Source organism: Mercenaria mercenaria, chromosome 18, assembly GCF_021730395.1.
Source record: "Mercenaria mercenaria strain notata chromosome 18, MADL_Memer_1, whole genome shotgun sequence".
NCBI classification, from domain to species: domain Eukaryota; kingdom Metazoa; phylum Mollusca; class Bivalvia; order Venerida; family Veneridae; genus Mercenaria; species Mercenaria mercenaria.
In genome coordinates, this window is record NC_069378.1 from 6388803 (window position 1) to 6412147 (window position 23345).

Here is a 23345-nt window from a genome sequence, read left to right on the forward strand (position 1 = left end):
TGCTCCTATACACACAACATCTGTGTGGTATGAATTCTTCCGGGTGCCATGCCTGGCATCAGTCAAAATGTCAATATATCCTTCTCCGGGATTTGATTGTATTTCTGCCTGTATTGCAAAATCACATGATTCTTCAGTCATTTCATTGACTACATTGCTGTATTTAGAAAACACTTCTTGAATGTAGTTATCTCCAAGACAACCTATACCTGCAGCAGTGGATAATCTATTGAATTGATTAGGTAATATTCCTGACACATAGTACCCATGCAGCATCCTAAGATTAGCCAAATACTTTTGTCCCAAATACTGACTACTACTCCATGTCAAAATGTGTTTGTTTTAGCAAATAAATTTTAGCACACCCACATGACCAAAGTATTTAGTTACTGATAATGTGAATTGTTCTTTACAAAATTTTGAGTGATCAAGTACACGTTTAGTTAGGTTTTCTATATTGCTTGATGATGTAAGAAAGAACTGTTCGTCTCCATAATTCATCATGTCTTCACTAATGCTTGGAAATGAATCGTCATAATAACTATGACCCTGTTGTTCCTCTTGATTCTCTGGTTCAATTTGGCTTGTCTCAATATATCGAGCTTTGTATGAACTCATAACTTTCATTAATAACTGCTTTGATGTCACATTGTTAGGATTTCCCTCACCTAAATGTGGTTTAATGGCCCTAACAAGATCTAAAATGTCCTGCTTTTCTTCTTCATTTTCACATATAAATCCAATTTTTCCTTCAACATATTTTTTTCTTCTTTCTTGATTACGTTTTTTTACAGCACTTGGATTGTCCTTATAATATTTTCTCTTTTCACCTTGTTCCTCCATAATTATTTTTTTTTAGAAAAAGCTGACCTATAATCATATATACCACATGTAGCTCAATTAGAAAGTGTATCGCCATGATGCTGCTATCGAATCATTGATAAAACAAAATATCACATTTCTGTTTTAATTGGCACACTACAATACAATACAGAGGTGTGACAGGACTAGCAAGTTTGGTATTATCTTGTTTCTAATAATTCATATATTAAATTAGTGCATATTTTCTGAAACAATTAATGAAAGAAATTCAGTATTTCATTAAATTTAATTCCATTAAGTCAGTTTAAAATATTATCAAGTATAACAATAGGTGGCTGCATATGTTACTTACCCTTACATATTTGCTTGGACTATATTTAGATGACCTTAGTCTGAAATAATTTTAGGAGGGAATTGCATAATTTTAGGAAAGTTGTTTTCTTTGTATATTGTGTTAATCAAATCTAGATGGATAAGTTTGTTTTGCCATTACTGGTCACAGAAGAGCAAAAACTTACAATTGAAGCTCTTTTCAACCACAATAATTGGGATTTTATCATAGTGCCACCAACACAAGAGGGGAAAAATGAGGTCAGTGATACTGTTCACAATGTGTCACAGGAAACTGGCAACAGAAATGTTGTAGCTGATGGATCAGCTGCTACTGGAAATTTAATATCTAATGACAGTAGTGATTCTGATTCAACAGATGATAGTGCATGTGAATACTGCCTTTGTTCTCCATGTGTAACTGCAAATGAGCAGTCCTGGATGGGAAAGGGGTCAAGGCCAAAACCTACTAATCATGTTTTAAGAAAAATCAGATATAAAAAATTTTGGTCAATGCTTGAAAGAAGAAACGCCTGGCGTAAAAGAAAGTATCTTAGGAAAAAAGCGAGAATGCTCAGGAAAAATGAAGAAAGCACTGTTCAGGTACAACGAGAAATAATGCCAGATTGTGTATTGAATTTAGTACGTGAACGGTATCCTAATCCACCTAGACAACCATATACTGGACACTGTTGGTAACCCCAACCCATTAAATTAATATTCACACACTGTATATATTATAAATAAAAAATCAAAACTTGCATTTACTTAATTTGAGGATATTATCATTATATAGCGTTACTGACACTGTAACCACTAATGGATTTTTTCAATGTGTATTTCTGGATATACGCACATTTAAACATATAACCAGCTCTGTGTTATTCAATTAACTGGATGTTATTTGGATAATTCTGACAATACAACACTTTTCTCAAGTAAGTCATATAGCATGATTTTTATATAGCATGAAGAATATTTACATTGCATGGACTGCCATGTGACCACACTGCTAATGTTTACAAACAATGTGGTCACATGGTTATTTGTATAATAAGCTCCTCCCCTAAATTCAAATTTGAATTGCTGTCATAAATTCTTTTGAAAATATAACAACTTTTTTCTTCACAGAACCTGATGTTTTTCATCTAGACTGATAAAAAAGTCATCTGGCTTCATGCAGGATACTTTTCACTGATTAAAAACACCATTTTACATCATATATTTTAAAAATCTTTCCCTGAACTGAAAAGTGTTAAAAAATCAAGGAAAACCACCCATCAGCCATTACCTCCCTTTTATACCTATGTTGGGTCTTTAAGAAAATGATATGTTGTTATGGATACAAGTCATTGCGCCTAAAGTTAAAGGCAAAGAAAATCTCCTGTATAAGTGACCCCCACCCAAATACCAGACTTTTTAATCCCCAGTATACAAGATCATGTCTGGTCCGCTCTGATAAGGGTTCATAAAACCCCGTAGACTTGACATGTAGCCTAATTATTGTCAGAGAATCATAAATTTTATTGCCTACAGATAAATTGGTTATTTCCTGTGTTTTGCATTTTATTGATTGAAGTGCTGTTTTTTTCTTTTTTTTTCAGAATGTACACAAAATCATTTTAATTGATAATATATTAATTTTGATTGTTCAGTCATGTTGAATAATTTCCTGGACAATTAAATTATAACTCTTACAGCAAAGCAATTCTCACTCCTCAACAATAAAATAATTATTTAAAACTTAATATTTATTTAAAGAGAAATTACAAGTTTGTTTATTCAATGATTATGATCTTTTTATCAAAAGTAACAAAATAAAACAAGAAAAAAGATAATTGCTGGATTTTATTAGAAATTATTCAAAGAAATGTTCAGTTGCATTTTTAATAGATAAAAAAGGAATTTGGACAGAAGGATTTTATATTTTAAGATGCATAACTCTCCTTGTGTTGTCTAAATAATGTTTCTTTTATGTATAATAAATCCAGCAATAAAGATATATCATTGTTCAAAATACACATAATTTATTATTTCTAAAAGTTATGTGCCTGAATGCATTTTTTATATTTTTGATAAAAAACAGCAATGATGAGATGTAATTGTTAGAAAACTTGATTTATTAAAAATATGATAAAAACACTGTTGTATCTATTATCACTTTGTTTATTTAGCCCTAATTCAATCAAGCTTCCTAAACTCGTTATAAAGGTGAGAACTGATTTGCTATAAAGGTGAGAAAGATCACCTGCAATTTATTTACTGCATAGTAGCTATACAGTAGCTTATTATGATAAACAGAAGCAAGTCTATCAATTGTCCAGTCTTGTATATTGGCTCTTACTGCCAATATGCAGACCATAGGCCACATACCTTGCATACCAGAATCAGTGTCTTTAAAAGAGATAAGATATTAAGAAAACGATTTTAGTAAATTCCATACCTTTTTGTTTCAAGTGCTTGTAACAGTTATGTATAATTACGGATTTTGAAAATGCAGTATTCGTTACCAGGAAAAGAAAATAACTACTAGTACTTGTATTGTAATATTTCATCTTAAAGCTCATCGTAATGGTGTTACAATACCAAAACATTCAAAATCTGATGATAATTATATAAACGATAACAGCATCGCTTCTGAAGACGAAAGTCAAACTTTCGGCAGATTGGTAAAAGAAAGTGTAATTAAATATCTTCTACAACTTGTGTTTAATGCAAAGTAATTCATGGGGTCATCAGGCAACGTTGCATGCTAGTAAGGAACGATCAAAGCATATATGGTCATTTCTAAAGGAAAACAAAACAAACGAATATACCTAAGAATCTGTTTCATTTTAAGAATACTGTCCTGTCATAATTGTCAGATTTAGTCATGGGAATTATGATTGATAAATAAATGTTTATGATTTCCTTCAAACTACCGATCCATCTCTTTGATTTTTGTATCCTGAAAGATCATTGAACACATCATCAACAGCAACATCGTGTACCATTTCAACATACACCATATCCTCGCAGATATCTAACATGGATTCAGTGGCGTTCCTTCGACACCAAGACACCAAACTTATCACCACCAGCAATGATCTCGCCAAAAGCATAAATAACAACCATCAGATTGAGATTGATGCCGTCCTCTTTGATTTCTCAACAGTGTGCCGGAAAACATCCGCCCCTGGATTAAATTCTTTTTCTCAAAACCCATCAGGTTGTACTTAAGGACTTAATTGCAGGCATACCCTAGGGCAGTATTCTTGGCCCTCTTCTCTTTCTGGTTTACATCAATGATATCTCGTCCAATGTCTAATCAACAACTCATTTGTTTGCTAATGACTTCTTCTATATAGGATGTTCATCAGCACCAAGGAAGGATCTCGCAAGTTGAAAGAAGACCTTTACAACCTTGCATGATGAGAGCATGATTTACAGATGGCATTTAATCCCGACAAATGTGAAATTACATCCATCACCACAAAGAAACAATCACCACCTACAGCATTCATGGCGCACACAACTGAAACACTACAAACAATGCAAAATATCTTTGTGTTACTATATCTAACGGTCTATCTTAAAAAAAGCACATTGAAAATTCATTAAAGGCTAGTTCCACCATAGCCTTCGTCATCGCCGTTCTAGTCCCCGAGAGCCAATGCCAATACCAGTGAGTTCATTACCTACGTCCGGTCGATAGTGGAGTATGCCTAATCAGTCTTGTACCATTACTCCAGAAATCACATCAACCAACTTCAAATGATCCAGTGGAGAGCTGTTAGATTCGTGAAGACACTCCTACAAGACTGTGATGTTTTATTAGCTTTTAAATAACTGTATATAAAGGACTTTTATTTGGAGACAAGTTAGTCCTGCCTGCTGCGCATGTGTTTTCATAAAATTGCGAATATGCACCATATGGACAGAGGCAATCACTGAAGATGATCATAATGTGATATTTTCATTCGTAAAGTGTGTTGATAATGATGTACTAACTAGTTGGGAAAGAGGTCAATTTTCCCTTTCTGGAACAAGGTCTTTATCATGCGACATACGTTGAGTACAAGACAAATCTGAAATATTTTGATATTTCAACCGTATTGAACTAATATTTAAAATGATATATAACGCTACAAATATTTTGTTTTCGCTTTCCTAGCAAAACATCTGGCCTGCTCGCTGGCTGATCATATGTAACGTTTAAATTTATCCAGTGAACGTGTTACATTTTTCTCGAGCATGGTTTTTAGTGTGCAATAATTTCTTCAAAATTAAAGTGGCGACATTAAGCCGAACCTCAAAATGGTATTGTAAAATGCAAGTTATAATTTTGCTTTCCTTGTAAAAACCAACTTACCCTGTTGTTAGCTTTTCAGAGCCCGTAAGTATATAAATGTTAATGTATTTGACACGCTCGTTTTTTCATGCAATATCTGCCACTGTAATACTGTATTCATAATTCAACATGACATCAGGAATTCTAACTGACCAATCAGGATGCTGTATTTCAAGAACCTGTGGGTAAAACAAAGCATTTTACAATGAACATGTAATGACTTTAGAAATCAATACATAACACTGTTTCAGAAATCAAATTCAGTTTTAATATTCACATGCCCTAAAGGATGCTACAAACTACAGAACTGCACAATTTCATTTAGATATCTTGTTGATTTTATACTTTGGTTTTAGTTTTTAAGTTTGAGTATTTAACCACTATCCAAGTGAAAATAGTATCATTTCACACATTTTTTCTTTCATGTGTTTGCATGACAAAAATATTATTTTTGCTGTAATTCGTTTCTATTCAGCTCGTTTACTACATCATTTTAACGGAATGTTTTCTATCGATTAAACGTTTTTACTTCATCATTTTCAGGTAATGTATATGTACTACTTCCTCGGGTATGAACTTTTCAACAAGGGTTTAAAACGAAAACAGTTACAGAAAAGAGCGGAAAATACATTCCTACTCGCACTTGACGGAGATGTCGACTTTCATCCACAGGCTGTTCTCTTACTGGTTGACCGTATGCGGAAGAATCCCGATGTAGGCGCGGCTTGTGGAAGAATTCATCCAATAGGAAACGGTAATGTTGCATTAAAAGATACATCCTTTTTGTTTTTACACTTGTGGACTTTTTCTACTAGATCAATAACATTTTTATGAAGAAACCAATGCTATAATCGAATTGGAACTTTGTTTGAAGAAAATTAATAATGATACTACATATAAGGTTATTTTTTTATATTAATCATTTTTCAATCATCTGCGTTTTCCAAATGTCTTGATCTCTGACCACCCAGTAACAAGCATTTTCTACAACAACGTGAAGCAACAATTCCAACTGCGCTTGCACGCTCTTGAATGGGCGCTTTCAGAACTGGATGCCGTACTGATTCAGTTTTTTACATGACTTACCTGTACCACCATATGCACATGTATAAACTGCATTAACGTCTGTTTAACGTGAACATACAAAAACATACATTTGTGGCAAAATCGATACATACTTTGCCTGTTACGTTTTAGACAGATCAGAAATGTAGTTTTCAGTGTTTACACTTAGCAAATGTTCCAACCAGTAACCTGAAATATGAAATATTTTATTTTTTATAGTTTGTTTTGTTTTCTTTTTCACTATAAAATGAATGTATTTTTGGGTAATGATACCATAAGCTTCGAAATCACATCTGAAATAATCAGTTTTGCACGAAGAATGCATGTCTGTGTATGAGTGTATGAGATGTAATTATATTACGCAGACGATGTGTTGTAATAGAAATTCGAAACATCATCATGATCTAATAATTTATTTACTAAATACTAAATTTACAAAGGGGTCTAGCTGAAAAAGTCCATAATGCTGCGCATATTGACTGCTTAACCGAAGTGACTTCCAACACGTTTCACTTGTAGATTATGTGTAAACAGGTTAAGTTACCAAACCACCAGTGCTGTTTAGGGGCATTTTATTGTATAGTTTTCCGAAACAAAAACTACATCACACTAACGATAAATCGACGAGTAAGGCAAATCTTGAAGGTACTGAAACGCAATGAATTTATTTTGAGAGAGCAATGATCATTTGTAATTCAACACGCACGTAAAACAAGATGATGTAGGATTGGTTGAACATCAAGTCTAGACGCTTAGATGTTGTCTTTTTAACCACACATGCATGGGTCATATTATGAATACTCCTGAGGTGGTGTACAGGCCGGGGTTTGGGCCGAGGGTGGGCTGGGTGCGGGCCGGGGGCGAGGCAGTAGCGGCCTCCATAAAAATTGTCCTCATTGTATAGAGATGGTACCTACCAAAGAAAATCTAAGGGGAGCAACTCTGAATTGACCAATGAACTTAAGCCAACATAAAACACTGGTCAAAAGTGAAAGAAAATCAGATATGTCCTTTTTCCAACAACTGATCAGGCAGACAAAATATGACCTACATTTGTTTAAATCCCTTTGTATTCAATATACAATATGCACACTTTTCTCATGGCTTATACTGACAGTTATTTTGTAAGTTGTAGTGAGGCCCTGATAGAAAATTTAGTAGTGCATGAAGAATATGTAAAATAAATTTTAAATAATGCATAAATTCCTTTGATGTACGACATTAAGAAATTATTAAGTTTTGATCTTCAAGCCAAAGTTTCTTATTGGTCTCAATGGCGATACATGGTTTACACAAAATTTGTATATTAAAATGTAAAATTTATATATCCAACAATAAGAATTAACAAAAATGTTACTTATAAATTGGTATACCGTTTGTGTAACAAAGTAGCTAGATTGCGTAAATTTATCACTTCAATGAACATTTTGAAAGTGTTTTGTATGCTTTAGTCATTTTGAAGAATTTCTCTTACTGTTCAGGAGTACTTTGCTTCAAATAATGTAACATAAAAATTCATTGTCATCAAATATAATTACAATGTTTTAAGGTAGTGGTTGTAATTACAACATTTTGAGGTAGCTGATAGGTAATGACTCTATGTAATATATTTATTTTAATTCAGCATTCTCTGGGAGGAACTATCACGAGCATTGCTTTCCTTGAAAAATGAATAGATGCTAAAAAAGCATATGGAAATTACTTTATTTGATGATTTTCGTTACAAGTCAACTACCTTAAACAAACTATAAGGTATTTTTTTTATTGTTGTAAACAAAATAAGCGGGTAACTTCAGATATCAACATTAGATTACAGCTGAAACTGTTTACACATCTTGAAAAAAGGTTTTTGTTGGGGCCTCTCATTTACAATTATATCAACAATTATCACCTGAATTGCGTGCATTCATGAATGGAAAATATTGATGGTAAAATGGTGTAGGGGTTTGTTTACATTATAAAATCTTTAATAACTTCTTTCAGGTACATTTTGGTATGGTTTTGGTAAGCTTATGATAAAGAGCATGTCATTCTCTTTCACTCAGAATTTTTACAAGCGTTTTAGACTCTTGGCTAGTCTTGGAATTTGAGTTTATTAAAAGACAAAAGGAAGTTCAGTATAGGCTCTTTCAAAGTTTTGAAAGTAGACTAAACTTACACTATCCTCTATTGAATTTATTTAGCTGTGGAAACTTTTGATATAGACTATAATTGGGGAAATCCTGAAATCATTGAAAAACGATCAATACAAGAGTTGTCCATTTCGCTTCAGATATTTTGAGAAAGTAATTTTTTAAATATCAAATATTTCTTTTTTAACATGGAGAAGAGGAAAACCATGAATATGTTTAGTAAATTGGTGCACTTAGCTATCATTTCACTCTGAAAAAGTCTGTAAAGATGAAATTGAATTTTTTAGGTACCATCTCTACAATCATTGTAACTTTAGTAGTTCTTAACCATCTTAATCACACTATTTATTGGCATAATACTCTCAAGTTTGATACCCAACTTGATCCTCTAACTCTTAACAATCTCATTGGAGTTATGGCTCTTTAATTACCTAATCTCCGAAAATTGACAGCGCCCGCTCTATTACTTGAGCACTTCTTACCCAATCTTCATCAGACTTGGTAACAAAACTTATGGGCAAAGTTTGTCTGAATTGCTGTCGAGCGGTGACCCTTTGACTACTAAAAGGGAAAAAAAATTAAAAGTAGGATATTATGCAGTAAGCTACGATATGATGTAATAAAATTACTAGATATTATGTTATAACCGTATAAGATTTGATATATATTTAAGTAAATTTTAGGGGCGATGGTATGGTATCAAAAGTTCGAGTATGCAGTCAGCCATTGGCTCCAGAAAGCTGCAGAAGACAAATTCGGCTGTGTGTTGTGTAGTCCTGGGTGTTTCAGTCTATTCAGAGGTTCTTCATTGATGGACGAAAACGTCATGGCAAGATATACTACCCCACCCACCGAACCAAGACATTATGTACAGTACGACCAAGGTATATTCGGTTATTTCTACAATGTACTTCATGTATTGTTTATAACCGCTGTGTTAGTTCTTTGCGACCGGTACGGACCCAGATCAGCATGGAAATCCGTGAAGTCAGATCTGGATCAACACTGTTCGTTTTTCAGTCGCAAACTAGAGCTGAACTTAAAAACGAACAGTACGGATGCGGGGATAATAACAGTACGGATGCGGGGATAATAACAGTACGGATGCGGGGATAAACGAACAATGCGAACCGTGCTGGTCACAAAGCCCTTTTGTTGGATTCCGTTTAGCGGCACTCAAGTAAACATATTTGTGTAGCCATTGTAATTGTCTAACTTGTCTGATTTTAACCATTTAGTCTAAACTACGATGATATCATAAATATGTAACGACGATTATAATTTCTTTATTATATTGCATTAGCCCCTCACATTCCAAACATTCCTCGGGGCGTTACATTCTTAATGCGAGGAAGCCATCAAATAGCTCTGTGGAAGGTCGGTGGTTCTATCCATGTGCCTACCCGTGATGAAAATAATATCTAGAGGGGTACCTGGGATATTCCTCCACTATCAAATGTTAGAAAGTCATTATATGAAATTTAATTGTGTCATTGTGACCAAAAAAAGTAAAATAATAACATCTTATTGCATCGGCAGAAATCATCTTTGGCTAAAAACTTGTATGATACGAGGAGTTAAATCACCAAAGTAAAGGAAATAGCTCACCTTTCCTTAATGTATTATGTGGTAACCTTCCATATTGATTGAAGAATTGCATAGCATAGTCAGAATGCAATGTATATTGCAAGGTTATTTTCCCTACATGCGGTTCCTTATGCTGTATGTTAATAATACCCGAAATGGGAACTGTTATCGAAGATTGGCCGAGTAGATCACAGTATTGGGCTCTAAGGCTTTATGCTAAAAATGCAGTACAATATTTTTATGTTCTCAATTAATTTACTTTTATATAAACTGAAACTCTATGTAGCTAGCTTCTTAAATCATATTCTGGGCTTCTCGAAAAACTTGACCAAATGATAAATTCATTGTTAAAATGACTCAGTAGCATTACTGTTTTGTTCTGTTCTGTTCTGATGTGTTTGTTGTTATACAGGTGAAGACAGGTGGCTGTGCACGCTCATGTTACAACAAGGTCATAGAGTTGAGTATTGCGCTGCATCAGATGCCCTTACCTACGCCCCTGAAGGTTTCTACGAATTTTTCAATCAAAGGCGACGCTGGACACCATCTACCATGGCTAACATCATGGACCTTTTGACTGACTGGAAGAGCGTCACAAAGAAGAACCCTGAAATAACACTGGCCTACATATTTTATCAGGTAAATTTTACAAATCCTTCAAACTAGAAATGTTAATAATATACCAAATAGTCCTAAATGAGAAGATAAGTCGTCACAATAGCTTACATAGTGTTACCCTCGTGAAAAAATATAGCACATTGCTACCCTCGTAACCACCAAAAGTCACACAATAATATTACCCTTGTAACAGAAAGTCACTCAGTAATGTTATCCTAGTCCGTCTGTCGGGTGTCCGTCATCCGTTTGTCCGTCAACACTTTTCTTCAGATGACATCTCCCCTGAAACTATTTTGTGGAAGTTTATGAAAATTTGCTTCAATATTCCTTCGATGGTCCTCTATCACGTTTGTAAAACAAATCAAATCATGCAAAATTCTGTTGTCATGGTAACGGAAAGAAAAAAGACATCAACACATACACACTCACACAACACAAACACACAAGGACAAAACGAACAAATAAAGGAATACAGTAGGGCACCACCTTGGAAAGTTCTGTGGCAAAACACCACCGGGGAGCATAAATCTGTTTATGGAAAACGTTACAATTACATGTAAATGTTGACATTTACTTTAATGTTGACATTTACTTTCAATCACCTATCCTTTAAAGCAAAGTCTCATCCATACTTAATGCAGGGTATACAGTCGTCTGTTGTACTGAACGCACCTATCTAATTATACAACTGCACAGAGTTGATGCACAATATTACACATGTCAATCTTTACGTTGCAAATAAAATGTTTATGACAATATTAAATGTCATTGCACGGGAACTTCTCCGTTTATGACGATCAATTCTGAAGAGAATTTTCAAACAGGGAAGTAAGGAAAAACTATCACATTTTTATACTGGTTCATTTAGAATTTCTCGCATATCAAAGAGTTGACAAAGTACATCTCCTCAAAGAATCTCAATGATGTCGTGTATACTGTAAACTCTTTGTTCTTTTCATGACTGTTTAGCATATACTAAAAACCAGACGTTTCACATCTAGTTTCAGATGATTATTCCAATCTTCATTTATGGACTATACTTTGGCTGCCCAAAAGACAGTTTTTATGAATGTTTTACTGTATAAAATGTCTTTTCTTCGGAAATTAATATATCAAGCTCCTTACACAAGATCCACAAATCAAAGTCTATCCAATAGCAGTGCAAAGATTTTACAAATGTAATTACGGCGTGGTTTCACTTGAGACAAAATGTCGTCTAAGGCACGAAGCTGTATATTGCCATTATTTCTTGTTTCTTTCTTCAGGGACTTTTGATGGTTTCCTCAATCCTCACACCTGGAACAATATTTCTGATGGTACTGGGCGCTATCAATTTAGCTTATCCAGAAATTGAACTGTGGGTGGCCCTCATTGTCAACGTTATACCTGTAGCAGTGATGATTTTGCTCTGCTTCAAAGCGAAGACGGATACACAAGTAAACTATTTTATAATTATTATAACATAAGCTGCTCTTCGTCTAATCAGAGCAATACTAATAACACTGTTTTATGATTGTTATAACATGAGCTGCTCTTCATCTGATCAGTGCAATGCTAATGGCACTAACGCAGACAAATACATAGTGACTGAGAAAGCTACTGCTATTGTTATAACTTAAGTTTTTCCATTTTATTTGCGATTATAATTTTAGGGTCAATTTTTCAGCCGATACAGGCAGGTATATAACAAATCAGCTTTTAGATGCAGCAGCTAAATGTAATGCTATTTCGAGAGTAATTGAAAGGGTGCGCGCCGGATTCGCCCTTGAATTTGCATTTCTAGCTTTCACAGTTTGCAGCTGCTATGTATACAGTGATATAACCAAAGCATTTTTAATTTCCAGCTGTAACCCATGGTAAAGTTATTGTCATTCTGTCGCTGTCTAGTGAAATAACCAACCAGTTTCTCTTTTTCTCTGGAACATACTTTGTTTTTGATGTGGCCAACGTCGCACTAAGTCATTTGTATGTTTTATAGCGACATTCAAGCTTTGGTGGAGGAGGAAGACCTGCAGGTGCCCCTCCATGTATTATTTCATTACGAGCGGGCACCTGGGTAAAACCACAGACCTTCCGTAAGCCAGCTGGATGGTTTCCTCACATGAAGACTACAACGCCCCGATTAAAGCGCGGACCCGTATCAGTAAGGGGCAAGTGATTTGAAGTCAGCGACCTAAACCAGGCCACGGAGGCCCTAGCTGTATCATGCAATGATATTTTCAATGTTAGTATCATCCTCAACTGCTATACATAATGGTGTAACAAACTGTCAATTCCTCTTTCAGTTGTTATACGCGGCGATATTGTCTACAGCGTACAGTTTGGTCATGATGATAGTTATAGTGGGACTCCTCAAACAGGCGGCAGAGTTTGGACTAGAATCCATCACCACCGTTTTCCTCATGTTTGTAGCGGGCGTTTTTGTTATATCTGCATTGATACACCCACAGGTATAACTTTAAATGAAAATGTGTATATATTTTGTTGTGATTTTACAAAATAATAGTATTGTCAATGTGTTTTAAGAAATGGCGAGCACAGAAGAAAATTAGAATGAGGCGGGTAGTAATGATTCATTTAATCTCTAGGGGGGAAATAGCATCGTTCGATCAAGTTTGTGAATATCAATGTATTTTTGCATTTCTCTGATAACGTTTTGAGTGGCGCATAAATTCCAAAATTTAAATTTTCTACATAGCTGGCTAAATTTCACTAATTTATAGAGTTTAATAATCTCACTAGCAAGTAGTTTATATCTTGTAAACTTTCAAAAAATAATAACAGAAAGAGCTGTTTGTTTTACTTCTTATTTCAAGAAAATTTAGGCATTATTCAAAATTTCTCTGTAATTAGGCTGCATTATTTATAGTTATTATTTCCATTTTGTAGGAGTTTTGGTGCATAATTCACGGTTTCTTGTACTTTTTGGCAATCCCATCCATGTCAATGATATTGATGTTGTACGCTCTAGGAAATCTTCATGTCGTATCCTGGGGGACAAGAGAAAATAAATCAGCAGGTATAGATAGCAAAAACTATAATATACAACTACTTTTGGTTAAGTTATAACATATCTTTTAAGAACAAGATTTTTTTTTCAATTTTATTTACCAACACTCCTAATAGTTGTCCTAGATTAGAGTCATTATACAGTCACAAACAGGCAAAATTAAGATCATATGGCAACTGTTTCAACTTTTTGTTGGTAGAGGAGTACTCCAGGCAAGGGAGGGTGCCTGGATAGAACCAACGGCCATGTATAAGCTAACTGGATGGTTCCTCACATAAAGAAAATAGAAAAAGTGGAAACTCCACAGGTCGCTCAACACAACAAAAACGAAAATGTTGCAGGCTCGGTTTGATATTGAGCCTGTTCATGGACGGTAGTGGAAATGTATGCTAAGTTTACATCCATAACGAGGTTTCTTAGACATTGGTGGGGGTTGGAGTGTGTGTGGGGGCGGGGTGGGGGGGGGGGGGGGGCTGTTGAGTAATTCGAAATCAGCAATCTACTAGTATTCTAGTCAGTAAGAATATTCAATTTTTGTGCGAAAAAAGAAATTCCATACAAGGACTTTCACATTATAAGACATTTTATCATGCGTAGTGTCACAAGTCGTTTGATATATTGACATTACTTATACAACTTAGACTATAAATTTCACCACGAACACGTATGTATCTGTAGTAATCGCCAGTACATAAATAAAAATACCTTTACTTTCAGCCGAACAGCAGGTAGAAAAGAAAAAGGAAGGCAGGTTGTCGGGGGTTTTCTCGGCGTTCGCTGGGTGTTGTCCTTGGGGAGAGATTTTCACGCAAAGAGAAGACGAGAAATTACGCATCATTCTGGACCGACTGGAAGGTGTAGAAGCTGGTATTAGAGAGATGAGCACCATCGGCAGCAACCGATCCAACACAGCCTTCAACGACTCCCTTAGCGTAAGAGCAGGCACCCCAATTATGATGGGTAACGACGAACCAAAGGTGCCATTCTCGCTGGATCCGATATTTTCTGGTCAAGGGAATAGAAGTAATTCTATTTTTTGATGAACTAAACTGCAAAAAATAGGAAATAAGAAAACTGAAGAGTACACGACTTGTGCAAATGAGAATTACCTAACTTTAGGGGTTATTGTGTTCGGGTTCACACTTTGAAAGGACATCCATCATCGATTCATTTTCTGTTGCTTTTTATGAGCTCGTATATTGATTTCAGCCTATATATACTTACAATATTTGCTTTCAGAACCAGTAATTAAGGACCATTATAAACAATTCCATCTCAAATCTGTTGACAGTAGAAGTAGCTCTAGAAATCGTCTTTAATGACATGTTTGTTGCCGTACCGGAGCGAATATCTCCAGTATTTTAACACAATTTATATATTTTAGCCAATCCGATGTTTCAAGAGGAGAAACAAAGACCACGTGACCGAATGCGCGACCCTTATTGGATGACAGAGGATACAGAGGTGCGTAATTTGAAGACGGACCATATAAGTGCAGATGAGACACAGTTTTGGCAGGAATTAATCGAAGAGTACTTAAAACCTATCGATGCAGATAAAAACAAAGAAAAAGAGATTCAGGCGCAATTGATTGAGCTGAGGAACAAAGTCTGCTTGATTTTCATCCTAATTAATTCACTTTTTATCATCATCGTCTTCAGTTTGCAGCAGGTCGTTGCTGAAAGTAAGTCAGCTTTAATGTACCATGCTCATTTGATATAGAATTTCAAAAATATATGTCTAGATATATATTATGTATATTTAACACTTTCTACGAAGTTCTACTATAAAAAAGTACGCTATTCGTCTACATATTTTTAGAAGTACAATATTCATTCTTAAGATGTTTTGTCATATATGTTAGTAGTGGTAAAATGGAGTCTAACAATATAAAGGCCAAAGTGCTCATATCATGTAATCAATCTTTATTCCGTCTTTCAAAAGGAACTATACTTTATTACTTTGTTTTTAAAAAGTTAGTTATTAGAGATTGGTGAATGTCACAGGGCGGGCTAGTGTGCCTGTTGGCGGTCGGATAAAGTTTTGGATTACATGTGGTGCAAAAGTCAAGGCCGCCATTACTAAAAATAAAAGGAAAACAGTCTCCGCTCTATAACTTGAATCAGAAATGTCACGTGGCAATGACACTTGGTTTATAGGTTGACTGGGATCGCTAGTTTTAAGGTCAGGGTCAATGTTACTAAAAAAACAAAACCGTTTCCACTCAGTATCTCAATGAATTAGTGACATTGGGTTTATAGGTGACTTACATAAAAAAGGAGCTTATGGGGTCACTAGGATCAAGCTCAAAAACACTGTTACTGAAAATAAACAGTTTCCACTCAGTAATTTTTGTTAAAAGGACGAACTGCAATGAAACTTTGACAAAGTTTGAGATTGCAAATTGGGACTAGGATCAATGATTCCTTGTTTGTAGTTACCTTGTGAGCTTTGGCTTTTGCACTGTTGTTTATTTTCAGGCGACAGTCTGTCTATTAAATTACCCTGGGTGGAAGGAGACACGGTTGAAAAGGGACAAAAAATTGAGCCAATCAGCGTTGCTTTTACATTAGTGTTTGGTGTACTACTGTTTGTCCAGTTTATATGCATGTTGATGCACAGGTTAGCTACACTTCTGCATATATGTGCAGCAACAGAAATCTTCAAGAAGAAACGTCAGGTAAGACATGAAAAACTACATGTATATGCATTTTCAGTGTACGCAATTTCAGACTACACATTTTTAAATTAAAAGTGAAAGGTAAATGTAGATTGCCAAAATAAGTTTAATGATGAGGATTAAGATTACTATGTAATGCAATAAGGCAAATACTTAGAAATAATTACAGATATCATCATTTACAATAATGGCAATTGTTCAATACTGATACATTATGGCCATGCGTTGGGGTTGGAAAATGTTAAAGAATGTCAAATTTCATACTTAGTGTTTCTAAACAGATTTGATAGAAAGGTCCAAACCTAACACTTTAAAGTTAAAACCCGTATCTGCAATACATGTATAAATATGAATACATAAACTGTTGGGCAGACAGGAAGATGTTAGTAGTAGAGTTAAAAACAGGATAAAAGAAAAAATGAATTGTACTGGAATAATACGATAATACAGAACGATAACATTATGTTTCTCGTTAAGTCTTTTTATCATTTTATGTAAAACAATTATAGTCCTGGAGCAAAGCCATAAAGAGATATGTTGTGCTACATTACATATGAAATATGTTACATACACGTTAAATTTGAATGTATAGCAGATATAGAAAATCCCATACAATTTGCCCGCTGGCTTTGCATAAAAAGGATATTTTTCGTATCGACTGACTTATTCTTGATTTATACTAAAATCTTACATATAAGTTTGATGTATAGTTATACCAGTTTTATGATATGTCTGTTGTAGTTCAAGATGCCTGGGGCGGGCGCAGAAGAAGCAGGGGAGGCCTCCGACACAAGTCCAGATACGGCTATGTCGTATGATCAGGTACACGATATATTATATTGTACATATTTTCTTTACACAACACGCCGTCGTAACTGTTGAGATTTGTTACATGCAAGGTTCGCCGGAAATGTACAATAAATAGTTAATGATTGCAGGACAAAAAGTGAAATAATTTAAAAGCCGTATATGGGATTATTCTGAGGAAAAGATCAGAAAGAGAATATTAGGTTTCAGTTGTAATGGAATTATTTCGTCGATTACCTAGCTGTTTCCTTTAGAATGCGTGTTCAAATTGTAACTTGTTGCACATGAAACGTAAATGCACCCATTTTCCCGGGTTAAACAAATTAAATTGCAAGGCAAAAATGAAATAACAAAGTCTTAACAAATATAAAACGAGTCTGTTTTCCCCTAATTTACTTTATAGATTTGAGTGTAAACATACTTTTTGCCACCCATATGACACTAAAAACATATTGATCATTAAGTTTATATACCCAATTTAACCTAATGCAATATTTTCCGAGTTTTCAATACTGTTTAAGATTGAAACACTTTGCCAAAGAGTTTTTAAGGTTAAGAAGTATATAATTGAAACACAAATATTTGGTAAAAATAAACATCTTTACTAATATTCTACCTGTCTATTACATATTCTACCGTATTATCACATACGACAGGATACTTAAAATATTATCAAAAAGTTCTCAATAAAATAAAAGAAATAATTGCTGTTGTCCCTTTATACGGTTCCTTTCAAGAATTCAATGCATATATCAGATATTTGACAATTGCTTTATAGAGTAATATACATGTTTTAAATGCTGTAAAAAACTTTTTCAGGTGAGTTATTGTGATCGCTCTGTGTCCGGCGTCTGTCGTCTGTCTGTCTGTTGTCCGTCAACATTCAGGTTGTGTATCAGATAGAGGCTGTAATTTTCAGTTGATCATCATGGAATTGGTCAGAATGATTGCCTTGATAAAATCTAGGTCGAGTTTGAATATGTGTTATCTGGGATCAAAAACTGGATCACTAAGTTAAATCAAAGAAAAACCTTGTGTATGCGATAGAGGCTGTATTTTACAATTGATTTTCATAAAATTTGGTCAGAATAATTGCCTTGATGAAATCTAGGTCGGGTTTGAATATGGGTTATCTAAGGTCAAAATCTAAGTCAAATCAAAGGAAAACCTTGTGTATGCAATTGAGGCTGCATTTTTCAATTGATCTTCATAAAATTTGGTCAGAATAATTGCCTTGATAAAATCTAGGTCGAGTTTGAATATAGATTATCTGAAGGCAAAAAGTAGGTCACTAGAAGTAAAACCTTGTGTATGCAATAGAGGCTGTATTTTTGTAATTGATCTTCATAACATTTGGTTAGAATGATTGCCTTGGTGAAGTTTAGTTCGAGTTTGAATTTGGGTCCTCTAAGGTCAAAAACTAGGTCACTAGGTCAAATCAAAGAAAACCATTGTGTATGCGATAGAAAATTTGCATAATTACCTGTTTTATTAATAATGCAAGAACTTTTGACTCTGGAAATATGAATGCTAAAAGGCAGTTGAAAGCAAAAGTATTCTACGAAGATGATCATCTACACATAGTCAGATATTACAAAATCACAGATGATTGTTCCCATTGCTATGTCATAAAGAAGTGGATATTTTTATTTTATTTTAGCAGCTTCTTCATCTTAAAATAGAACTTACCTACATACTGATCAAGAAGAGCTATTCCGTCTCTTAAATGGTTAAAACATTTCGCCGAACAAAATATAAGATATTATTTTCCGTATATTTTTTTACAAGTAGCTGATTTTTTTCGTGAATTTGATAGAATTCTTGAAATAAATTTTAACTTTTTAAAACAAAAACCCAACAATTATCAGATGAGGGTAACTTCAATATCATTGAGATGGCATAATGACTGGAAGATTAGCTCATGATAGTATATAAGCTGTCAAGCTTCAACTGTCTAAAAATGGCCTGAAAAGGACTATAAATTCATCGATTTTTTGTCACTTTGGGAAAAGGTCCGGTACCGACTGAATTAGGAACAATCGCGGCATATAAAGAAGGAAAAAAACCCGCTGAAATTAATGTTTCACTAGGGTTGTAACGCTAGGCTCACAATTATATGGTACATATCGCGATACGAATTAAATACCACAAGTAAGCTTTCATGTGACAAAATAAAAAGATCAATGTTCCTACACTTGGTAAGTACTTGCACTTTTGCGTTGAAGTTAAAGAAACTGTTGTAAATGATCCATCTGTTTCGTTGCTATCTTTAGCACGGATTCTATGAAAGTTTTTATTCAATGTGTCTTCTTTTCACTGTATCGTTTCTGTTTCTGTATCGTGAAACATGCCTACATGTATGATACAATATAATTATGTGTATTGCCAGACTAATGTATCTTGATACGGTGAATTTTGATATATATATATATAACTACATTCGGATAAGTAACTTAAGGACAGTACATCTTTATGTCAAAGTAATAAATGTGGCTGTTTAGATGAGGTTCAAACTGTCATGAAATTGTACAATGGTAACTAACTGCTTTAATCGGGCTCATTTTAGGGAACAAAGATCATCCTGCATATTAGTAATTTTAAATCCTGGTCAACAATTGCATCAATGAAATAAAAACAATATTTTTACTGTCACAAAGCACTGAAAATATTTCAATTTTGGAATGGTACACTAAAGAATACGAATTATAAGCGATAGAAAATTCTATGTAAAAAATACTTCAGTATATAAATACCAACATGAAAGTAAAGATATATACACTCCCTCATAATCAAATGTAACAAAAACATGGAAATTTCATATCATCGTTTGACGAAGTAATCGTGATGTCACAACATTGTGATGTCGTGAGCCAATGCACTTGACATTGTACGGGTAAAAAGATATATTATTTAATAAAGACCACTGACATTATATACAATAAAAAATTGTTTGTTTCAGTATAAGATATGTATATATTTCACTTATTTCACTTGTGGACACACACCCGCCCGCTTAGCTCAGTAGGTAAGAGCGTGTGTCTACGGATCGCGGGGTCGTGAGTTCGATCCTCGGGCGGGGCGTATGTTCTCCGTGACTATTTAATAAACGACATTGTGTCTGAAATCATTAGTCCTCCACCTCTGATTCATATGAGGAAGTTGGCAGTTACTTGCGGAGAACAGGTTTGTACTGGTACAGAATCCAGGAACACTGGTAGGTTAACTGTCCGCCGTTACATGACTGAAATACTATTGAAAAACGGCGTTAAACCCAAGACAAAACAAAAAAACACTTGTGGTCACCATAATGTACATGCTCTCTTGTGGTTGTCCATTCGTAGAAATGTTACATATATTTCAATCTTAAACTGAAACAATGAAGTATCCCCTCTGTAAGTCTGTAATACTTTTAAAACATTTAAGAGGAAATCAACACTCGCTTCACTTTTTAACAATGTTTGGCCGAAATCGCATACCAAGAATACTTAAGTGAACGGAAATTTCCTATTGTCACGTGATCTTGTGAAGACTTTATCTGTTTGTGATAATACAGTGCCGCCTTTACTGGCCAACATCTTACGGGAGAGCAAATATTGCGGTGAATACATCGTTCAGGATATTGTGTATGAATTGATCTCCGACTACATTTAAAGTACAAAAAATACAATGGAAACAAAGTATCCCAGAAAACATTAAACAATTGGTTAATGTTACACATAATTAGAATTATAAATTAAAATACACATGTTTAACTTACAGGCATGTACATGTAGCAAAATAGTCAAACCTGGTCAATGATATATACTGTAAGAGTAAGCATGTTTCATCCCGTGCAGTTCAACCAAAAGAGGAAATAAATAAATCGTTTGATTGTGCAAGAAAAATATGTTTGTGCGAGATTGGTGAAATACCCAACTGGTTTTAGCAAATACCAATACCTTTTGAAAAGCTTTGGTAATAATATTATTTGTACCAAATTCAGATTTCTAATACCCAGTTCAGACAAAAAATGATGGGTAAATACCCAATTGCACCAAAAGCTTATCTGGAGCTCTGCAGTAAAACATTGTGTTGTTATTGAACAGGTGTATGAACAAGTACGAGATATAGTAAACCATTTTGTCGTTATTGAACAGGTGTATGAGCTGGTACGAGATATAGTAAAATATTTTGTCGTTATTGAACAGGTGTATGAGCTTGTACGAGATATAGTAAAATATTTTGTCGTTATTGAACAGGTGTATGAACTTGTACGAGATATAGTAAAATATTTTGTTGTTATTGAAAAGGTGTATGAACTTGTACGAGATATAGTAAAATATTTTATCGTTATTGAAAAGGTGTATGAGTTTGTACGAGATATAGTTAAATATTTTGTCGTTATTGAACAGTTGTATGAACTTGTACGAGATAAAGTATAATATTTTGTTGTTATTGAAAAGGTGTATGAACTTGTACGAGATAAAGTAAATATTTTGTTGTTATTGAAAAAGTGTATGAGCACGTACGGGATATAGTAAAACATTTCGTCGTTATTGAACAGGTGTATGAACTGATACGAGATATAGTAAAATATTTTGTCGTTATTGAACAGGTGTATGAGCTTGTACGAGATATAGTAAAATATTTTGTCGTTATTGAACAGGTGTATGAGCTTGTACGAGATATAGTAAAACATTTTGTCGTTATTGAACAGGTGTATGAGCTTGTACGAGATATAGTAAAATATTTTGTCGTTATTGAACAGGTGTATGAACTTGTACGAGATTTGCAGAAAGATCAAGATGCCGATTCAGCTTCTCTCACCTCTGAATCTAGTTATGGAGGTCAAAGTGAGATTGACGATGACGAGGATTCAGGTTATTATTTTACAACCTTTAATTTTACACTATGCACAGAGGCAATATTCCAGTATTTTAGATAGCTGTTTATTGCCTTTAATTTAAAACTATTAACCTGAATCAATATTTTAGGTCGCTGTTTTATAACCATAAATTTTATACCAAGCACCCAAATCAGCTGTTTAGGTTACTAAAGTACTTTATACTTACGCATCCGAATCCAGTTTAGGTTGCAATTTTATAACCTTTAATTCATTACCCTGCAGCCGAAACGTTACTATTGTAAAAGCTACTTCTAAATGAGCCGCACCATGCGAAAACAAACATAGTGTATTTGCGACCAGTATGGATCCAGACCATGTCAGGATCCATGCTGTTCGCTAACAGTTAATCTAATTGCAATAGGTTTTGAAAGTGAACAGCATGGATCCTTATCAGACTGCGCGGATGCGAAGCCTTGTCTTGATCCATGCTGTTCGCAAAATTACCCGCTTATTGATTTCGCTATTTTTCATTTCTTTCAATTGTGCGGATATGTTTAGAATAGAAATTATTACCGGTACCTGTCTTTGGTTCCAATACTTGTTGCTCGTAATTCGAAAAGTGGGTTTGAAGAAATTGACAAGTTTATATCTTTATAGCAATAAGGAGAAGAGAAACACGAGAAAGATGGAAAAAACTGGCCAAGAAAAGGCGTACAATTCATGATAATACACTTGGTGCAAACTTTAAAACAAACCTAGACAAGATACAGTCTTTGATAAAACAAGACAAATTTCCAGAAATTGATGCTGATCAACCTGATGAGGTATGTATCATAGCAAAATTGTCACATTTTAGGTTACCTGTATGTTTATAAATATTTCAGATCATGTTGATATTTGAGAGGCGTAGATAGTTTAGTATATATTGAAATATAATAAAGGACTTACATCATATAATTCGCCCGATCGTAGTTTGTACTTAAGACCAATGTATAACTTCAACACTTTTGGAGCTGAGGTCAAAACCCGAAGGAGCTTGTTATGAAAATTTACTACAGACAAAATTATTTCCCTCGGTCCTTGGACTACGAACAGTGTATTTACTTACAGAATGGCTTACCGGTCAATACTAAAAACTG

General features: G+C 34.4%; 1 protein-coding gene across 2 annotated transcripts in view; it reads left to right on the forward strand.

Annotated features, from left to right (window-relative positions):
• LOC128546209 (chitin synthase chs-2-like) overlaps positions 1-23345 on the forward strand; it is a 42796-nt gene that overhangs the window by 14751 nt on the left and 4700 nt on the right. The window contains exons 5-16 of one of the 2 annotated variants that reach the window (XM_053529377.1): positions 6026-6236; positions 9363-9563; positions 10679-10905; positions 12150-12320; positions 13170-13334; positions 13774-13903; positions 14612-14917; positions 15279-15578; positions 16375-16574; positions 17316-17396; positions 22129-22240; positions 22864-23030. In XM_053529377.1, the coding sequence (XP_053385352.1) occupies positions 6026-6236; positions 9363-9563; positions 10679-10905; positions 12150-12320; positions 13170-13334; positions 13774-13903; positions 14612-14917; positions 15279-15578; positions 16375-16574; positions 17316-17396; positions 22129-22240; positions 22864-23030 (2271 nt within the window). Of the gene's footprint in view, positions 1-6025; positions 6237-9362; positions 9564-10678; positions 10906-12149; positions 12321-13169; positions 13335-13773; positions 13904-14611; positions 14918-15278; positions 15579-16374; positions 16575-17315; positions 17397-21568; positions 21818-22128; positions 22241-22863; positions 23031-23345 lie in introns of those variants that run through there. The other variant, XM_053529378.1, reaches the window with a different exon arrangement.